Source organism: Chinchilla lanigera, unplaced genomic scaffold, assembly GCF_000276665.1.
Source record: "Chinchilla lanigera isolate Chin_1 unplaced genomic scaffold, ChiLan1.0 scaffold00041, whole genome shotgun sequence".
In the NCBI taxonomy this organism is placed as follows: Eukaryota; Metazoa; Chordata; class Mammalia; order Rodentia; family Chinchillidae; genus Chinchilla; species Chinchilla lanigera.
Window position 1 is genome coordinate 19,010,638 of NW_004955442.1, and position 17,171 is coordinate 19,027,808.

General features: G+C 49.5%; 1 protein-coding gene across 6 annotated transcripts in view; it reads right to left on the bottom strand.

Annotated features, from left to right (window-relative positions):
* Window positions 1-333: 333 nt before the first annotated feature.
* Window positions 334-17,171, bottom strand: part of Klhl22 (kelch-like family member 22) — a 40,330-nt gene continuing 23,492 nt past the window's right edge. For all 6 annotated transcript variants that reach the window (XM_005391799.2, XM_005391800.2, XM_005391802.2 and 3 more), the window contains exons 4-7: window positions 14,933-15,651; window positions 7,571-7,763; window positions 3,552-3,785; window positions 334-1,318 (exon numbers count right to left, since the gene is read on the bottom strand). In XM_005391799.2, the coding sequence (XP_005391856.1) occupies window positions 953-1,318; window positions 3,552-3,785; window positions 7,571-7,763; window positions 14,933-15,651 (1,512 nt within the window). In that variant the 3' untranslated portion in view covers window positions 334-952. The remainder of the gene's footprint in view (window positions 1,319-3,551; window positions 3,786-7,570; window positions 7,764-14,932; window positions 15,652-17,171) is intronic.

Here is a 17,171-nt window from a genome sequence, read left to right on the forward strand (position 1 = left end):
GCTTCCGACTTGGAGGCTAGGAGTTTACTTGGGCCCCTCTGCCTCCAAGTTTATTTATTTTTGAGGGGCCTCATGCACGCTAGGCAGGCACTGTACTGCTGAGCTCCACCTCTAGCCCTGAGAGATTTCTAATGAGCCCTGGTTGAGAGATGTTGCTGATGCAGCTAGGGCAGCCCCCGGCCACCAGTCCAGGGCAGGTTCCTGGTTCTCTGCTGCTCACCCCATGCCATTCAGCCAGCCCCCAAGATAACTGTGACCCTGGAAACCCAGCCTTCACCAGGATGCTGCTCAGACACACTGTGTAGAAATGAATTGAGGCCGTAGCCACAGGAAAACGCTTAACATCTTTTGTATTATACTTTATTCCATTTATCAACAACACAGGGTCAGAAAAACCCAATGATAGGGGATCTCCTCATCACTACAACCAGCCCCAGGCAAATTTATGTATCTCTGCTCCCTCTCTGTACTCTGGAAGCTCCCAATCATTCAAGGCCCGGCTGCTCATGGAGCCTTGCCCTGTTCATGGAAAGAAGGGTGGGTGCTGTGTGCCTTAGCGCCTCTGCCCGGGCTCCCAGTCCTCCGGTCCTGTTGGAGAAGGGACCTTCTTAGCGCATCAGGGACCAGATCCAGGGAGGGAGGGGGCAGCCAAAACAGTTGGTGACGTAAGACCTCCAAGGTTCACCGAGGAGGACCGGGCCTGGTCATTCCCTCAGAGGACTATGGCCTTCTGGGAACATTTCCAAGTGTAACATAAACCACAACTACAGGGTCTACAGCAGCCCTTCAAATGCCAAGGGGCTGGAGTAAAGAAAGAGTGGCTGGAGCTGGTGCGCCACAGGTTCCCGGGGAAATGCCCAACCCTAGGGCCAAGTGTGCTGGCCTACACCGGTGGACCGCGCTGCCCCGGAAGCCTCAGCCAATCTTCCCTCTGATGCCAGGCGCTGAAGCCCTAGTCCTCACTAGAGTTGTCAAACTCCTCCCAGTCTGACACACTCATCACCTCGGAGGCGAAGTCTGGGTCAGCCTGGCTGCGGTCAGGGGTTCTGCGGGGCTGTTCAAGGAGCAGGGAGCGGGGCAAGGTGAGCACGCAGGCTGCCAGGCCTGAGATGGAGTTGTCCAGCTGGGGCCCCTCCTCCCAGCAGTCCTTGTCCACGTCATAGATGTGCACGTAGCCTGTGCGACTGCCCCGGTTGTGAGAGCGGCCGCCCAGGACGTAGATCCTGTTGTCCAGCACAGCAATGCCAGGTTCGCCGTGCCCAGCTGGGAGCGGGCAGACAGATGACCACTGTCCAGAGGAGCAGCTGTAGCAGGCCACCTGCAAAGCCAAGGCCAGGGTCAAGGGTGGGCACCTGCTAGGAAAGGATGCCAGCCCCCTGCAGGCCAGCTGACCAGGGCAGCCTTGGTCACCTGCCACTCCGACAAGCCCTTGGAAAAACGATGCAGGGCCAGCACTGAAACAGCTCATCCACGGGCCAGGTGACACTCTGACCTGCCCGGACACAACCGAGTCTTCAGCAGGGCCCCTGCAGACCCCCTGCCTGGAACAGTGCCACTCCCTCTTGCCTCACTTGGGCACAGGCCGGCCTCTGGCTCCCATTCGGGTGCCTCCCCCTCAGCACCTGTCATTTTCCACATTTGCCGGTATTACTTCCCTGTCCTCCACAACCGAAGCTGACCCCATCCAAATGTCTTTACCACCCCATGTACCCGTCACTAGTAGGGAGCACAATGTGGAAGCAGTTACTTGCTGACTAATCGTGACCAGCAGTGTTTTCTATCTTTGAAACAGTAAACAAAGACATGGGGAAATGTTCAACCTACTAGTAATCCAAGAAATGTAAAACCAAAATGTCCACTCTTAACTAACAACCACTGGGAGGGGAAAAAAATCAAGAAACCCAATGCTGATGAAGGTATGGTAAAGTCACACTTGTGTATTTCAGTTTGACACAATCTATCAGGAAAGGACTTTGGCAACATATATTAAAAATCCTTTTCTTTCTTTCTTTTTTTCTTTTTTCTTTTTGGTCTTTTTGAGACAGGGTCTTGCTATGCAGTTCAGGCTGGCCTTCAGCTCACTTTGTAGCCCAGGCTGGCCTTTTTTTTTGTACCAGCAATCGAACTCAGGACCTTGTACTTGCGAGGCAGGTGCTTATGCCGCTGAGCTATATCCCTGGCCCCCCAGGCTGGTCTTGAACTCGCAATGATCCTCCTCCCTCAGCCTTCCAAGTGCTGGGATTACAGGTGTGCACCACCACACCTGGAAAAATTTTATCTTTTTGACTGATTAATCACTTTTGGTTCTCTAACTTGGTAGGCAAAATAATGGCCCCTTAAAGATGTGCAGACTTAGGGGCTGGGGATTTAGCTCAGTGGCACAGCGCCTGCCTGGCAAGTGCAAGGTTGTGAGTTCAATTGCCAGTACTGGAAAAAACAAAACAAAACAAAACAAAAAAGATGTGCAGACTCTAATCTTCGGACCCTGTGAATGTTATTTTACATGGCAAAAGTAATTTTGCAGATAGGATTAAGGGTATGGACCTTGAGGTGAGATTGTTTTGTTTTGTCTTTTGGTGAATTTTCTAGGTAGACTCACTGCAGAAGGTCTTTGACTTAAAATTGTTCAACTTACAAACTTTTTTTAACCTCACAATGGTACATAAGTGATATACATTCAGTAGAAACTGTACTTCAGATGGTGAATTTTGGTCTTTCTCAGGCTAGTGACACATGGTGAGTGAGCTGTAGCTTCTAGTCAGCCACTCTCTCGAGAGCAAACAACTGAGTCCTGACAGCATCCCATATTGCTAAACTGTAGGTTAGGTGAGTTATATGCATTATTTGACTTAGAATATTTTCAATTTAATGTGAGTCTATGAGGACATAATCCCATGGTAAATGAGGGAGCATCTGTATTTGTACAAGACCTTGAAAAAGGAAGAGGACAGACAGACAGATGGGAGGATGCAACCTATTCTTGCCACTTTGAAGATGTGTCCCTGAGTCAGGGATGGTGGCCTCTGAAGCCAAGAGGGGCCTTCAACTGACAGCCAGCAAGGAAACAGGGACTTCCACCCTACAACTACCAGGGACTGAATTCTGCCAACAGCAGAGACAGGGATCCTCCCTAAGGCTTCATTGTAGAAAGAAGGCCCAACCTGATGACACCTTGATTTAAGTCTTCCAGACTTATGATCTACAGAATGGTGATATGTTAAACTGCTGTGATGACTGTTACAGGAGCATTAAAGCAGTGTGCTGGCCTGTGTGGGACAGGACGTACACTGGAACTCTCTGTAACTTCTACTAAAAACAAAGGTATAGGAGGGCAGTACTGGGGATAAACCCCGGAAATACTGAACGACATTCCAAGTGCTTTTGTATTCTGAGACAAAATCTCACTAGGCTGTTGCCCAGACTGCCCTCAGATTTGTAATCCTCCCCTGCCCCTTCATCCTCACGAGTAGCTGGGAGTCAGGCGTGCACCATCATACCCAGCCTTCTGATCAGTTTTGCTGCCTCAGTGGGCAGCTCTGGCCCTGGCTCACCTGAAGTACATCCCTTCTGTAGCCAGCATCATTGTTGCTGCCTCCAATCACATACAGCTTGTCCAGGAGGGTGGCCATGCCATGCCAGGCTCGCCGCACCGGCCCATCAGCCAGGGTGTGCCAGGTATTGCTACCTGGGTCGTAACAGTGCGTCTCTTTCAGGTAGTCCTCCCCTCTGCGGCCGCAAGTAATGTACATCTTCCCCTCCAGTGTTGCACCTGCATGGGCATATACCTGCATGGAGTAGCCAAGAGAGCAGCAGTCAGCAAAGAGGGTGCAAGAGGGCAGGGAGGAGGGTGGCCAGGCAGCCTCTGCTGAGGCCACTCTCTGCCCCAAACGCCTCCTGAGGCTTCATCGCTTTTTGACTTGTTCCTTGGGTTGTTTGTTTTGCTTTGGTTTGGTTTTTGTGGTGCTGCGGATCAAACCCAGGGCCTTGTACATGCGGCCACATTCCCAGCCCTGCTCCTTGGGTTCTAAACAGATAGACTCTTCTACTTGTTGACCCCTGACCTCTGCCCAATAGGGGACACATTTATAGACCCAGAGGTCAAAAGCCACCTTTGTCTTTCCTTTGCCCCTAATGGAAACATCTGCTTGGGAGAATTCCAAGAGAACCAAGGCATCCTTTTCAAAGCTAGTCAGGCAAAAGGCCACAGCAAAAGAGAAAGGTGTCCCATATACAGCGACCTCTACCCCTCCCTTGTACCCACTGGCCAAGCAACCCTACAGACCTGCTGACTCAGCCTTCCTTATCTGTTTGCAGATAGTACCTACCTAATACTACCTGATGTGAGCAAGAAAGAGTAAGACAGAAACAACAAAAAATCAAATACAGTTGGCCCTCTGCACCTGCAGGTTCAACCAATGGTGGACAGAAAATATTCTCATATATTGTGTCTGTACTGAACACGTACAGGCCTTTTCTTGCCATTATTCCACGAACAGTGTGAATAGAGTGCAACAACTATTCACACAGCATTTGCGTTATACTAAGCATTTAAGTAAGGTTCTATGAAAAAACTGTACCTTTTTTTTGGGTCTTTTTGAGACAGGGTTTCACTATGCAATTCAGGGTGGCATTGAACTCACTCTGCAGGCCTTGAACTTACTCTCTGTAGGCCTCTGTTTGAGGCCAGGCTGGCCTCAAACTTGCAGCAGTCCTCCTGCCTCAGCCTCTTGAGTGCTGGGATTACAGGTGTGTACCACCATGCTCAGCAACTACGCTATTTTATACAAAGGACTGAAGCTGCATGGCTTTTGGTATCCTTAGAGGGCCCTGAAACCAATCTTCTGTAGACACCAAAGGATGACAAGAGAATACTCCCACTTCAGAGATGGTGATTGCATATTTTCTCATGTGCTTATTTGTCGCTGTATATCTTCCTCAGGAAAATCTCTTTTCAAGTCTTTTGTCCTGGGGCTGGGGATTTAGCTCAGCGGCAAAAGCGCCTGCCTGGCAAGCGCAAGGTGGTGAGTTTGGTTCCCGGTACCGGAGAAAAACCAAAAAAAAAAAGTCTTTTGTCTTTTTTTTTTTCGTGGTACTGGGAATTGAACCCAGGCCTTCACATTGAGCTACATCCCCAGCCATTTTATTTTTTGAGGCAGAGTCTCACTAAATTACTAAACTGCCCCGGCTGGGTCCAAACTTGTGATCCTCCTGCCTCAGTCTCTCAAAGTGCTAGGATTACAGGCATGTACCACCATACCTTGCTAAAAGTTTTTCTTTTACTTTTTTTTGGAGACAGGGTCTCCCTATTTCAGGCTGGCCTTGAACTCACAATGATCCTCTCGCCTCAGCTTCTTAACTGCTAGATTACAGGTATGCACCACCACGCCTTGTCCAGACTTTTCATTTTAAACAGTCCCAATTTACCAGTTTTTCTTTTTATGATACATGCGTTTGAAGTCACTTGGCCCCAGACCTTGAAGCTTTTTTTCCCTAAAAGTTTGATAGCTTTACATTTTACATTTAAGTCTATGAACCATTATGATTCACCTCCAAAACCACACGTTAGTCCTTCATTCCCTTTCACCTGCACAGCCCACAGCACCGCTCTGTGCTTCTGCTCATGCTGCTCTCTGCCACCTTCCCTTCACAATGCTCTCCAAGCTTCGCCCTGCTCAGGGAAGACTATGAACGCCTCCCACCCCAGAAGGTCCTACCTGGCCCTGCAATCGGCTGCCCGCTTTTCTTTCGGGCTCAGTCTCACACCTCCTCAGACAGACCTTCTCCAAATGGTCCATTTCCACAGGCCCTGCAAAGAGCCCCCCCCCCGCACCTTTCTTCATTTCTTGCATTCCATTGACTACAACTGTAACCACTTCACTGATTTGTAGGGTGGTTAAATCATGGTCTCTCTCACAGGCTGTGAACACCTTCAGGGATAAAGTCTGCCATTTTTTGTCATCCCTGGATCCCAGGACTTGGCTCACAGTTGCAGAAAGAACAGAAGGCAAGCAAGCAGAAAGGAAAGTGAACCGCCCAATGTGGCCACGCGAGTTGAAGATCAAGGCTGCCTTCCTGTGGCCAAACTGGAGAACTGCGACTTCCCCTGCTGCCTCAGACAGACTTGTCCATCCCCCGTCCCCACTCCTCCGAGGCCCTAAATGAGATCCGGGAGCCCTCCTCATTCACCAGGTCTCAAGGGCCCCTTGATCTTTACCATGAAATTTCTCCACCTTTCTTTAGGAGTGGGACAGGGAGTGCCCTCCAAAGGGGCTCCTTTCCCCCAAAGAAGATGAGGAGCAAGTAGCAGGCCACAGCTGGAAGCAAGCACACAGCTGTCTCAGAGGAAGGATGGCAGAACTCTGTGTTGGCTGTGCTAGTGACTTGGGTACAGAGGAGCGGGACCCATCAGGGAGACCCCACTCCCATACTGTGAAGTCAAAGTTTCAGTTTTGGGGTGAGGAGTGCCAGAGAAATGGTGGGCAGTGGAAACAGGTTTCCAGAGGCTCCTACAAAGGTCCCAAAGACAGTGCAGGCCAAGTGAGCATGGGACACAGGCCTTGGCCTCCACATCATCCTCTCTACCTCTGGGTGCTCAAGGACCCTAGAACATAGCAGGTAGCAGCTGCTCTGCAAATAGCAATGCTGGCACTAGCGGGATGCATACCCTGCCCTCAAAGGCTGAGACCTGGGAAGCAAGGGCAAACAAAGCTTATTCCTTCTCCTGGGGCCCATGGCTCCTTTTCTGGCCAGGTTCAAGAACTGCAGAGCCATAGGGAGGAGGAGAGCTGCCTCCCTAAACATCACCTCTGCATAATGAATGTAACTTTAAACAACTTCAAGTTGGAATAAATCAAAGTATTGCTGTGGGAATGCACCTGATTTTTACTTTCAATGTAAAGAATAGAAACTTGAAAGCAGTTTTGGCTTTTGGAAGGCCCTGTCTTCCGGGGGGGCCTGTGATAGAGAAGTCTGAGCGCAGGCTTGTGAGCCAGGCTGCTGAGAGCTTTCATCTCCCTCAGGGTCCCTCTTGTCGGACATTTTTGGAAATGTCCCAATTCGTTTCAGCTGGACTAGGGGAAAGATAAAGGAGAAGGTTTCCGTCTACACTAAATTACAGGATTAAAGCAGTTTATGGCCCCAGGATGGCATGACACAGATCAGCATGTCTAAGCATTTTGTAGGGTATGGTGGTGCATGCTTGTAATCCCAGCACTTGGGGAGGCAGAGGCAGGAGGATCGCATGAGTTTAAGGCCAGCCTGGGTTCCATAGTGGGTTCAAGGCCAGCCTGAACTGCATAGTGAGACTCTGTCTCAAAACAAAAACAAAGATCAGCATGTGAGACTCAGGAGGGGTACAGTCTGAAGGATGGGGTCTGGACCCTCAATGTGCCCTTTCCAAATAGCTTGGCTGCACTTCAGGGACCCTATTAATACACTGCAGCATACTGGGAGCAATGTGGGTCCTGCTGCTGGGCCTAGTTTCCTGATCTGCGCCTTCACACCTGGGCCTCCAACTCCCTGAACATCCAGGGAGGGAAATCCAGAAGGCCCTCCTGGAACACTTCCTTACCTCCCTCTTGAGCGGGGCCACATAGGTCCAGGAGTTGGAGGCAGCGTCATAGCGCTCCACAGCATTCAGGTCGTTGTGGTAGTCGCGTCCTGCCACAGCATAGATGTACCTGCCCACAACACACACACACAGGTCTGCGTGCTCCTGCTGCAAGGACTGGATCTGGAACCAACGGTTATGCCGTGGGTCATACCTTTGAGGGGACACGAGGACAAAGTATGACTGACCAGGCAAGCAGCTTGCCCTTTGGGCCCATGTTGCCTGCTCTCACCCTTTCCCCTGTCTGAATGTCTCCCACCTTGGCAGCCCCCGTGAGCCAGAACATGCTGACCCACTGACAGACCAGCGGGCTCCTACACTGGAGGACGGGTACATACCCCCCACAGCCTAGAAGGTATGGCTAGGAGACTCTTGGGTTGCTGTCCCTTCCAGGTGTAACTCTGGTACAATTTCTAGCCCAATAGTGCACCCCAGGCTGCCTACCTGCTATTCCTACGCCCATTTCTAGCTCATCTGTCCCTACTCAGGAAGACTCCCGGTAAATCAACTGGATGGGCATCTCAGTCCCCCACAGCACTCCAGTGTGTGGTGCTGCTCAGCTGTGCCCTGTCCACAGTAACCATCACATCCTTAGCCTTGTCCACACCCAGCATGTGCCGGGCTCCCCTCAGCCCTGCTTCATGCAACTGAAATAACTATCTTGTTTCTTATTCCAGCTCTCCTAGGCTCCCCAGCTAAGGCACCCTCACTCACCCCAAAGCCTCCCTCCTATGGAAGTGGGAGCCCTGCTACCCTGAACTGTGGGCACCAAGGGGGCAGGGCCCTACAGGACTCCAAGGCCACCTCATGGCAGGAAAGACACAGGATGGCTGCGGCAGGCCCATGAGGTCGGAGGAGTCTCCCTGGGCCCAGGAAGGTAGCTGGGCTGACGCTGCCTGGACGGACAGGCTGCAATGTTGAACAGCTCAAGCCCAAGGCTGTGGAGAGGGGAGGGTGCTCCCGGCAAGGAGGCAGCAAAGGCACTGACCTTTCTTTGCTGACTTCTGCTGAGCCCAGCACCTCTCAAGCAGTTACTACAGCTCACTCTCCTGACAGCAGAGCCACCCCACGCCCCACTCACAGTGCAGCTGTCCCTAAGTTACAGCCCTTTCTTCTCTCTCCCTGCCAATTTCCATAAAAAGCTCTAACCCCCAAGCAGCCGGCCTCATTCTCTTCCTCTGCAGTCAAGTGTCTTCTCACTGCCCGGCCCAGCTGCTGGCTCGGGCTGCCCCTCCACTCTGCCATGGGCCCCTTCTGGCTGCACAGCACTTCCACTGCTTCTCCACAGCAGTGATCTCAGCTGCCCGCTCTGCCAGCCGTCGCTCGCTGTTTCTCTGCTCTGTAGACCCACTCTGCTGGGGCCTCCCAGCTACTTCTACTTGGCTGCTCAGCTGTCCTTCGCAGTGCTCAGTGCTCCCCTGTCCATCTGCTCCCATCCGTAGCAGTGAGGGCCCAGCTCCCACTCCAAGTCCAAATGCCCGAGCCCAGCATCCAAGGCCCCGCCCGCTCCACAGTCCGCCTTCTCAGCACTCTCTCCCCTGACCCCACGCTTGCTGCACTTCCCTGGGGGCTCTTCCCTTTCTCTCCAAGTCCAGGCCTGGCACTCTGCAGGGCCCATGTAGAGTACGCAGGGGGCTGTCCTGCTGGGCGAAGAGGTGACCCAAGAGCGACAAGGGGCCAGGACCCACGAGCCTAAAGCCCTCCTCCTTTTTCCACATTTGGTCTTTTCTCCTGGAGCGGCCACCCAGGCACCAGCATCCGCCCTGCTCTGCTTCTGGCGCTCCTTGCTCAAGGGCACATGGACAGTTACAGCTTTTTTCATTTAAGTGTTTTCTCTTTGGCCTACACCCAGTGAAGAGATTAGTTTCATTCTTCACCCAAAGCCCAAGTTAGAGACGCTCTGCAACTGCTGTTTCCTGCCTTAGGCCCTTGGCCAGCCCCTAGGAATACACAAAACATGTCCATCAGGAGGTGGGGCCACCAGCAGAGAGGACACACACCTGGGTCACACTGACCGGCCCATCTAGCTGTGTGTCCTTGGGCATCACTTTTATTTATTTATTTCTGAGTGGGGAAAACCAGAAATTGAACTCAGGACCTTCACTTGCCAGGCAGGCACTTATGCCACTGAGCCATATCCCCTGCCCCTGGGCATCACTTTTAATCTCTCGGCCTCTGCATCTGCCCAATGGCCTAGAACATGGCATGAAGAATCATAAAGGACAAGGAGCATAAGAAGTTTCTTTGTGAACTTGCTGGGCGTGAGCACCTAAAAGACCAGGGTTCACTGCTGCAATCCCACATCTCAGCACACCATCCGGTGCAGCTAGCCATGTACTATCTGCTGAGTGAGAAAAACGGAGTAAGACTACCAATAAGGAGCTCACTCATTCACTTGGAGAAATACCACAGTGCGCAGTGCAGAGACTCCAGAGGGCCAGGGCACTGACTTCTGCTGCAGAAGGGGAAACAGGGAAACCGAGCCAGCAAGTGCTCCACAGAATCCCAGGGCCCAAGAACAAACAAGTGAGGCGGGCAGTGAGTGATTAGTCAGTCAGTGGGGGCTAGGAAGGGCCTGGAGCCAGGAAAGGCCTCCTGAAAAGGCAGGTTCTGAGACTTGAATCAGGGGAACGAGCCAGCAGAAAGTGCAGGTGGGCCCAGCAGTCAGGGAACACAGAGGTTCTGTCACCTGGCTAGATGGGGGGCAGTTACTGCCTTTCAGCAGATGCGCTCCTCGCAGTAACCAGTTCTCTGCCCCCATACTATATTCAGACTAGACTACATCTGCTTTTCCCACCAGAGGGAGACAAAACTCTCTAGATACTTCCACATGCTTCCTGCTGGTCTTCTGTCCTCAGTTTCTTTTCTTTTTTCAGACAGTGTCTGGCTATGCAGTGCAGGCTGGCCTTTAGCTCAGTATGTAGCCCAGGCTGGTCTTGGACTCTTGGTGATCCTCCCACCTCAGCCTCCAGAGGGCTATGATTATAGGCATGTGTCACCACACTCAGCTGGATGTCCTCAGTTTCTTAGGCTGAGTTTATTTGGATTTTATGGCTTCATATTTAAGGAACTACATACATACACTGACAACACTGGTCAATAATTTAGATGGAACACAAGTTTTGTGGATTTCTTATTTTTTTCCATGTGTGTGTGGGGTGGGGGGTGTTTTCTGGGACAGAACCAAGGGCCTCATACACTACCACTGACATACACCTCCAGCCCTAACTACAGTTTTATTGGACTAATTTTCCGTTTTTTGGGACAAAGCCTCAAAGAGTGTATTTTTCCAAAAAAGAAAAAGCTTTAGTATTTTAATTTTTTTGTTTGTTTGTTTTTGTTTTTTTGTTTTTCTCTGGTACCAGGAATCAAACTCACGACCTTCTGCTTGCCAGGCAGGCACTGTGCCACTGAGCTAAATCCCCAGCCCCATTTTTTTTCTGTTTTTTTTTGTTTGTTTGTTTTTCTCTGGTACCAGTAATCGAACTCACGACCTTCCATTAATTTTTTTTTTGAGACAGGGTCTCACTATGTAGTCCGGGCTGGCCTTGAACTCACTATGTAGCTCAGGCTGGCGTCAAATTCACAGTAATCATCCTGCTTCAGCCTCCCAAGTAGTGGAACCGCAGAAGTGTGCCATCCTTCCCCCAAGTTAGTTTAGTATTTCATATAAAAATATAGATAGCTTTAGTCACTGCTATGGACTGAATGTTTGTATTCCTCAACTCCTGTGTTGAAGCCCTAACACCTAATGTGGTGATACTTGGAGATGGGGCCTTTGTGAGGTAATGAGATCATGATAGCAGAGTACTGCTGATGGGATGGGATTAGTGAAAGGAAGAGACTAGAGCCAGGCACGGCGGTGCACACCTACAGTCCCAGCACTTGGGTGGTTGAGGCAAGAGGACTGCAAGTTCTAAGCCAGCCTAGCTATATAGTAAGACCCTGTCTCAAAAGACAAAAACAAAAAATAATAATCAAAGGAAGAAACTAGAGCTCATTCTCTACCATGTGAAGGCACAGCAAAAAAGTCCTTCACTAGGACTAGGTTGGCAGGCACCATGGGCTTAGACTTCCCAGTAACCAAATTGAGAAATACATGTGTTTAAGACACAATCTATGGTATTTGTTACAGCAGCCTGAATTGACTAAGACAGTCACTTTAATCCAGATACTGAGACATACAATCTAGAATTGGCACTAAAGTGTTTTTGGGTTCTTTCCTAAATTGAGTAGTTTGTATTTTTTTTTCTATCCACAACTTAAATATTTCCATGACTGCTAATGCTCTAGAGTCTGTTAAAACCTTTTAAAATTTAAATGTGTTATATTAATAGTCATGGAAATGCCGCGTGGAAATGCCTGAGGAAACAACCAAGTTATCATTTTGGGTAAGAGTCAGGGATCATCGTAAGACTGGCTACTCCAAGGTAGAGCATATAGTCAGTGTTTCATACTCACAGGGCTGTGGCTATGGAAAAGGCACAAAGAACAACATGGGTACCCACTATGATCTAAATGTGGAACCCTGCTCTCGTCCTGTCTCTTTCTCTGGTTTAAGATATGACTCACACATACTCCCATCCCTGCCATCTTCCCTCACAGAGGCCAAACAAATAGTCATCGCATTCACACCCCCAATCATAGATTATGAACCTCCAAAATTATAAGCTAAATAACCTTTTTTTGCTATAAGATAGCTGTCTCAGGTATTTCACTATAATATGAAGGTGACTGATAGAGTAATATAGATACAATCAAGGAAAAAATAAAAGAAACAGTGGTATCATGGAGAAGAATACAATCTGCTTCAAGAGGTAACTTCATGGGTATGGTGACATGCCTATAATCCCAGCACTCAGGAGGCTGAGGCAGGAGGACTGCCACAGGTGAGGCCAGCCCAGACTACATAGTGAGACCTTGTCTCAAAAAAAATAAAAATAAAAATAAAAGAAACTTCACATGGGGTTTCTGTATCAGAGCTTTATGATACATACAATCTGATAGGTACAGCTCCTTAGAATACAAACCCTAATTTACTGCAAAAACTCCTCTTCTTACACTCTGAGGGTCTATAGCAGTGATGGGGAACCTTTTACAGCTTTTAATGATAGCCAGCTGTGGCATGCATGCCATAGGTTCACTACAACTGGTCTATAGGTTCTAAGGTGGGTGAGCTAACAAAAAGGAAAAAGGAAGAAGAATTGAACTCTTAGAACATTCAAATTAAAGGATTTGGGGGCCAGGGATATAGATCAGTGGCACTGCACCTGCTTGGCAAGCACGAGATTGTAAGTTCGATTCCCAGTACCAAAAAACAATAAAAATAAAATAAAGCACTTAGGACTGGGGTATAGCTTAGTGGTAGAGCTTTTGCCTCACATGCAGGAGGCATGGTTTGATTCCACCAAGACACAAAAACAAAAACAAAAACAAAAACAAAACATTCAGATATTCACTTGGAAGTTTTGAGTTCAATGAAGATGAATGATGCTTTCCTTCTGAACAAAGGACAGAGACCAGGTTAGGTGGCAAGCAGGGCAGCAGGCTGTGGCCCTCCCTACCAGCTCTACCCTATGGGGGTGCCTGCTCCATGAGGCAGGTCTTGGCATCTCTATCTGTCATCACCATCCAACTCCTGGACTGGAATTTGAGACTGGGGTTATTGACCATAGGGGCAGTATCAGTTTTGTAGAGTTTGGCTTTAGTCTTTTTTTTTTGTACCGGTAATCAAACTTAGGACCTTGTGCTTGCCAGGCAGGCGCTTGTGCCACTGAGCTATACCCCCCACCCCCACGGCTCTGGTCTTATAGCACATGTCTACAAGAAGGAATTTGGACCAGTGTTTTGAATGAAACTGTGATCAACAACACATAACAGCAGGCCAGGGTACAGAGGCAGGCACAGTCCTCAAGTGTGACACCCAGGGACAGCCTTGTAGAAAAGTCCAGCCTCCCTGCTGGGCACATAGTTACTTCTACCTTCTGTTGCAGGGCAGAGGTGAAACATTCTAGAGAGCTCTGCTTTGCAGTTCTGTGGGTTTCTTTAGGTAGGAAGGCCTGGCCGTGGCCCTGCAGCTATGAAACTGAGCTCCTAAAAAAAAAGACTTTGAGATTGGGTCAGAGGGAAGCCAGAATCTGCCACAGCCATATCTACTGGGTACAGTATTTGGTTAGACAGGAAACGAAGTTATTTTCTCCTTTCACAATGCTACTGGTTCTCATATTTAACTACAACGTATTACTAGCAAGCTTTGTTTGACTCTCATCAGTTTAACAAAGGTGACTACTCTTTCGGGCTAGGACAGCAGAAATACTAGAGGAATGGTGGCCATCTCCTCCTGAGTCAGGATCACTATGCTTGTTTCCTAAAGGCATCGCCAGGCCAGATCCCTTCCCAACCCTTATCCTGGAAGACAGAACACAAACACGAACTGAACTGCTAGCGCTCAGGGGTGCCAAAAGCAGATGGCAATCTCTGTGATGTCATATTTTGTCCTGCGGGTTGCGGAGACTTCCTACACATACCAAGGTATGGTGGTGGAGGTAGGAGGGACTGGAAACCTAGTAGTAGCTCAGGCCATGGGTACTTGACTTACTGTTCCTTACTCTACCAAAGAAATGGATCTCTGGGATTATAGATTAGTTAACTGATAAAGTTGGAGGCACCCTGCAGACCACAGCAACCCACAAAACCCATCTGAGAAAACTGCCTCCTTCCATGAAATCTCTGTCCAGGACTCAGTTGACAGTAGAGCCAGGCGGGATTTGGCAAGAGGCTCAGCGAAGCTTGCTGGCCCTTCCCATTTCCCTGAGTGAGGCTGTGCACTCAGGTGGGCAGTAAGCCATCCTCCATCGCGGACTGGCGATTAAGAGAGAGGAAAGACCGGAGCAGACCAGCAGGGAAGTAGAAACAAGACACACCAAATTTAAGAGAGAGCAAGATGGAGTAGCTACCCTGTCCAGCATGCCTCCCTCCTTGTGCTCAGCCAGCCATGTGACTCCCTGTATGCACAATTCAGCACTCCCTGGCAAGGACGGGCAGGCTGGATCCAGGATGAGTAGATTTCTGAGAAGGAACAGGGACAGAAGGAAATGAAAACAATCCTGGTCCCCATCTCCCTTATCTATGGTCTACATTCTCTGAATTCACCTGGACTTTATTCCACAAAACAGGTGAACACTAAGCAGTGAGAACTAATGTGGGAACCAGGTCTACGGTGGGGTGACCACCAGAACATGTCCCTGACCAGCCCTGTGGCCCGCAACTCTTGCACCACAGTGTCACCTGCAGACAAAGTTTCTGCCAAGTGCCCTTTCGTACCTCCAGCATCGAGACTCAGCTCGGAATCCTTGGATGTTGTTGTCCCCTCCAATCAAATACACAAAGTTATTGAGCACTGCGATGCCCTGGTTGGACATGCGGGGGGCCAGAGAGGCAGTGAAGTGCTTCCACTCTCCCAGCAGGGGATTCAGATACTTTGCCTGGTCGCTGAGGACTGTGGATGGTGTAGAGTGAATGCCCCCAAAGCCCACGACACACTGGAAGTCTGAGCGTAGTTCTGTCTGTGGGCCCTGCAGACTGGGCTGCAGACTCTCATTCTGGTGGTACATAAGGGCGCTGGCCACTGTGTCCCTCAGTGGGCTGGGATCCAGTTTGTCATGCAGCCGCTGGAGGACATCGGCTTCCATCAGGGGAAATCGTACTGTCTCAAGGAGTTTAGGGGGTTCGTGCATTGACATCTGCTCAGCCTGCACCTGCTCTAGGGTATAATGGTAGAGCAGGGCTCCCTCATACACCTCTGTCTCGCAGGACACTTCCAGGCGATTGCTGCTGAGAAGGGAGTAGACCTTCTCCAAGGGAAGCTGGCGATACTTATCAGTCCTTGAGAAGGCCACAAAATTTTTGAGGATATAGGTGTCCAGCTGCTCGGTCAAGCGGTTCAAGTCAAAGAGCTCTGCCAGCCGGTAGACATCAAGGATGTTCTCTTCATCCACCCAGGACATGAGGAAATCACAGCAGAAATGGATAATTTCTGGGATCTGCAAAGAGAAGGACAATCATTCAAGCTGACTGATGGTGGGCTCAAGCAGTATGACAGAAATATGGCTTACATGGCTGAGCCTCGTAGCCAGTACCCTGGGTGGGGTCAAAGTGCCCCAGCACCAACCTTTCCCAATACAAATGACAGGATTACTGCAGACTGACTGGTTTTAAATCCTGGCTTGGGTATGTGCCAAATAAGCCACATGTGGTACGCTTTTAACCTTTTTGGGCCTCCACTCCCTCATCTATAAAATAGGAATAAAGTATAGAGAAATATGTTGAGAATGCGCAAGTGCACAGGAACTACCTGGCGCTTAAGAGCATACCCTTGATACATGTCAACAGCCTTTTAGATCAAAAGTGCTGGCTCTCCGGAGAGGCAGGAAGTAGGATCAACAGTGACTGTGTCAGACATCCCTTGTGCAGAAGGGGCCTGGGACCTCTTCCTGCCCTACCCTGGGCCTCTCTAGAAAAGTCTCCCTCTCCAAGAGTGCTGGGACTGAAAACACATCCAGTCCTTTTCTCCTGCCAAAACTCTCTAGTTCCACAGGCCCAGTAACCACACCCCCCACGCTTCACCAGGCCCAGGCCTTGAGCCACCCATCACCTACACATTCAGAACTGCCAGCAGAGTATCTCCAGATGCTTGCCGAGCAGGCATGCCAAGATCCTCACTTAAAATTCTTGCGAAGCTGGCACACTGATCTGAGGCCCCCTGCCTGAGTTGAGAGACCCAATGAACTCTGGAAGTACAGGGCCTCCAGCTGCGCAGAACCACTGATGGGTGGGCAGCAAGGCAAGTGAGGGAATGGCACAGAAGGGGGACAGAGCTGAGACTCAGGCCATAGGTCCCTGAAGGTTGTCCAAGAACACCTGGGATCTGACCAGCAAAGCATGGCAGAAGTAAGGGAGACAAAGGAAAGGGCTCTACAGAAAACTGCCTGGGTAACAAACTAGGTGCTGACTAGTTCTTTAGGAAAACAGGCTTTTAAAGCTAGGCATGTGGCTCAGTGGTAGAGTGCTTACCTAGCATACTTAAGGCCCTGGGTTCAAATCCCCTGTACTGAGAAAAAAAAGAGGAAGATTTTAGAGTTTCTCTAAAAACCAGAATATAGTCAGTCCTCCCTATCTATATGTAGGTTCCACATACAAGGATTCAACCTACTGCAGATCTAGGCCAGTGGCACATGCCCATAATCCCAGCTACTCAAAAGGCTGAGGCAGGAGGATAGGAGTTCAACTAGCCTAGGTCACTTAGTGAGATCCCAGCTCGAAAATAAATTTAAGAAAATGATATGGTATGATGTATGGAAATATTATGCCATTTTATATGAGACTTGAGCATCTTTGGATTTTGGTATCTAAAGGGAGTCCTGGAATCAGTTTCCCAAGGATACTGAAGGATGACTGTACTTGATTTATCCAGTATCATTAACAAATTAACAATTGCACAATAGGAATTTTGCTGGTATTTGAAGCTGATCAATAAACATTTAATTTTTTTTTTTTTTTTTTT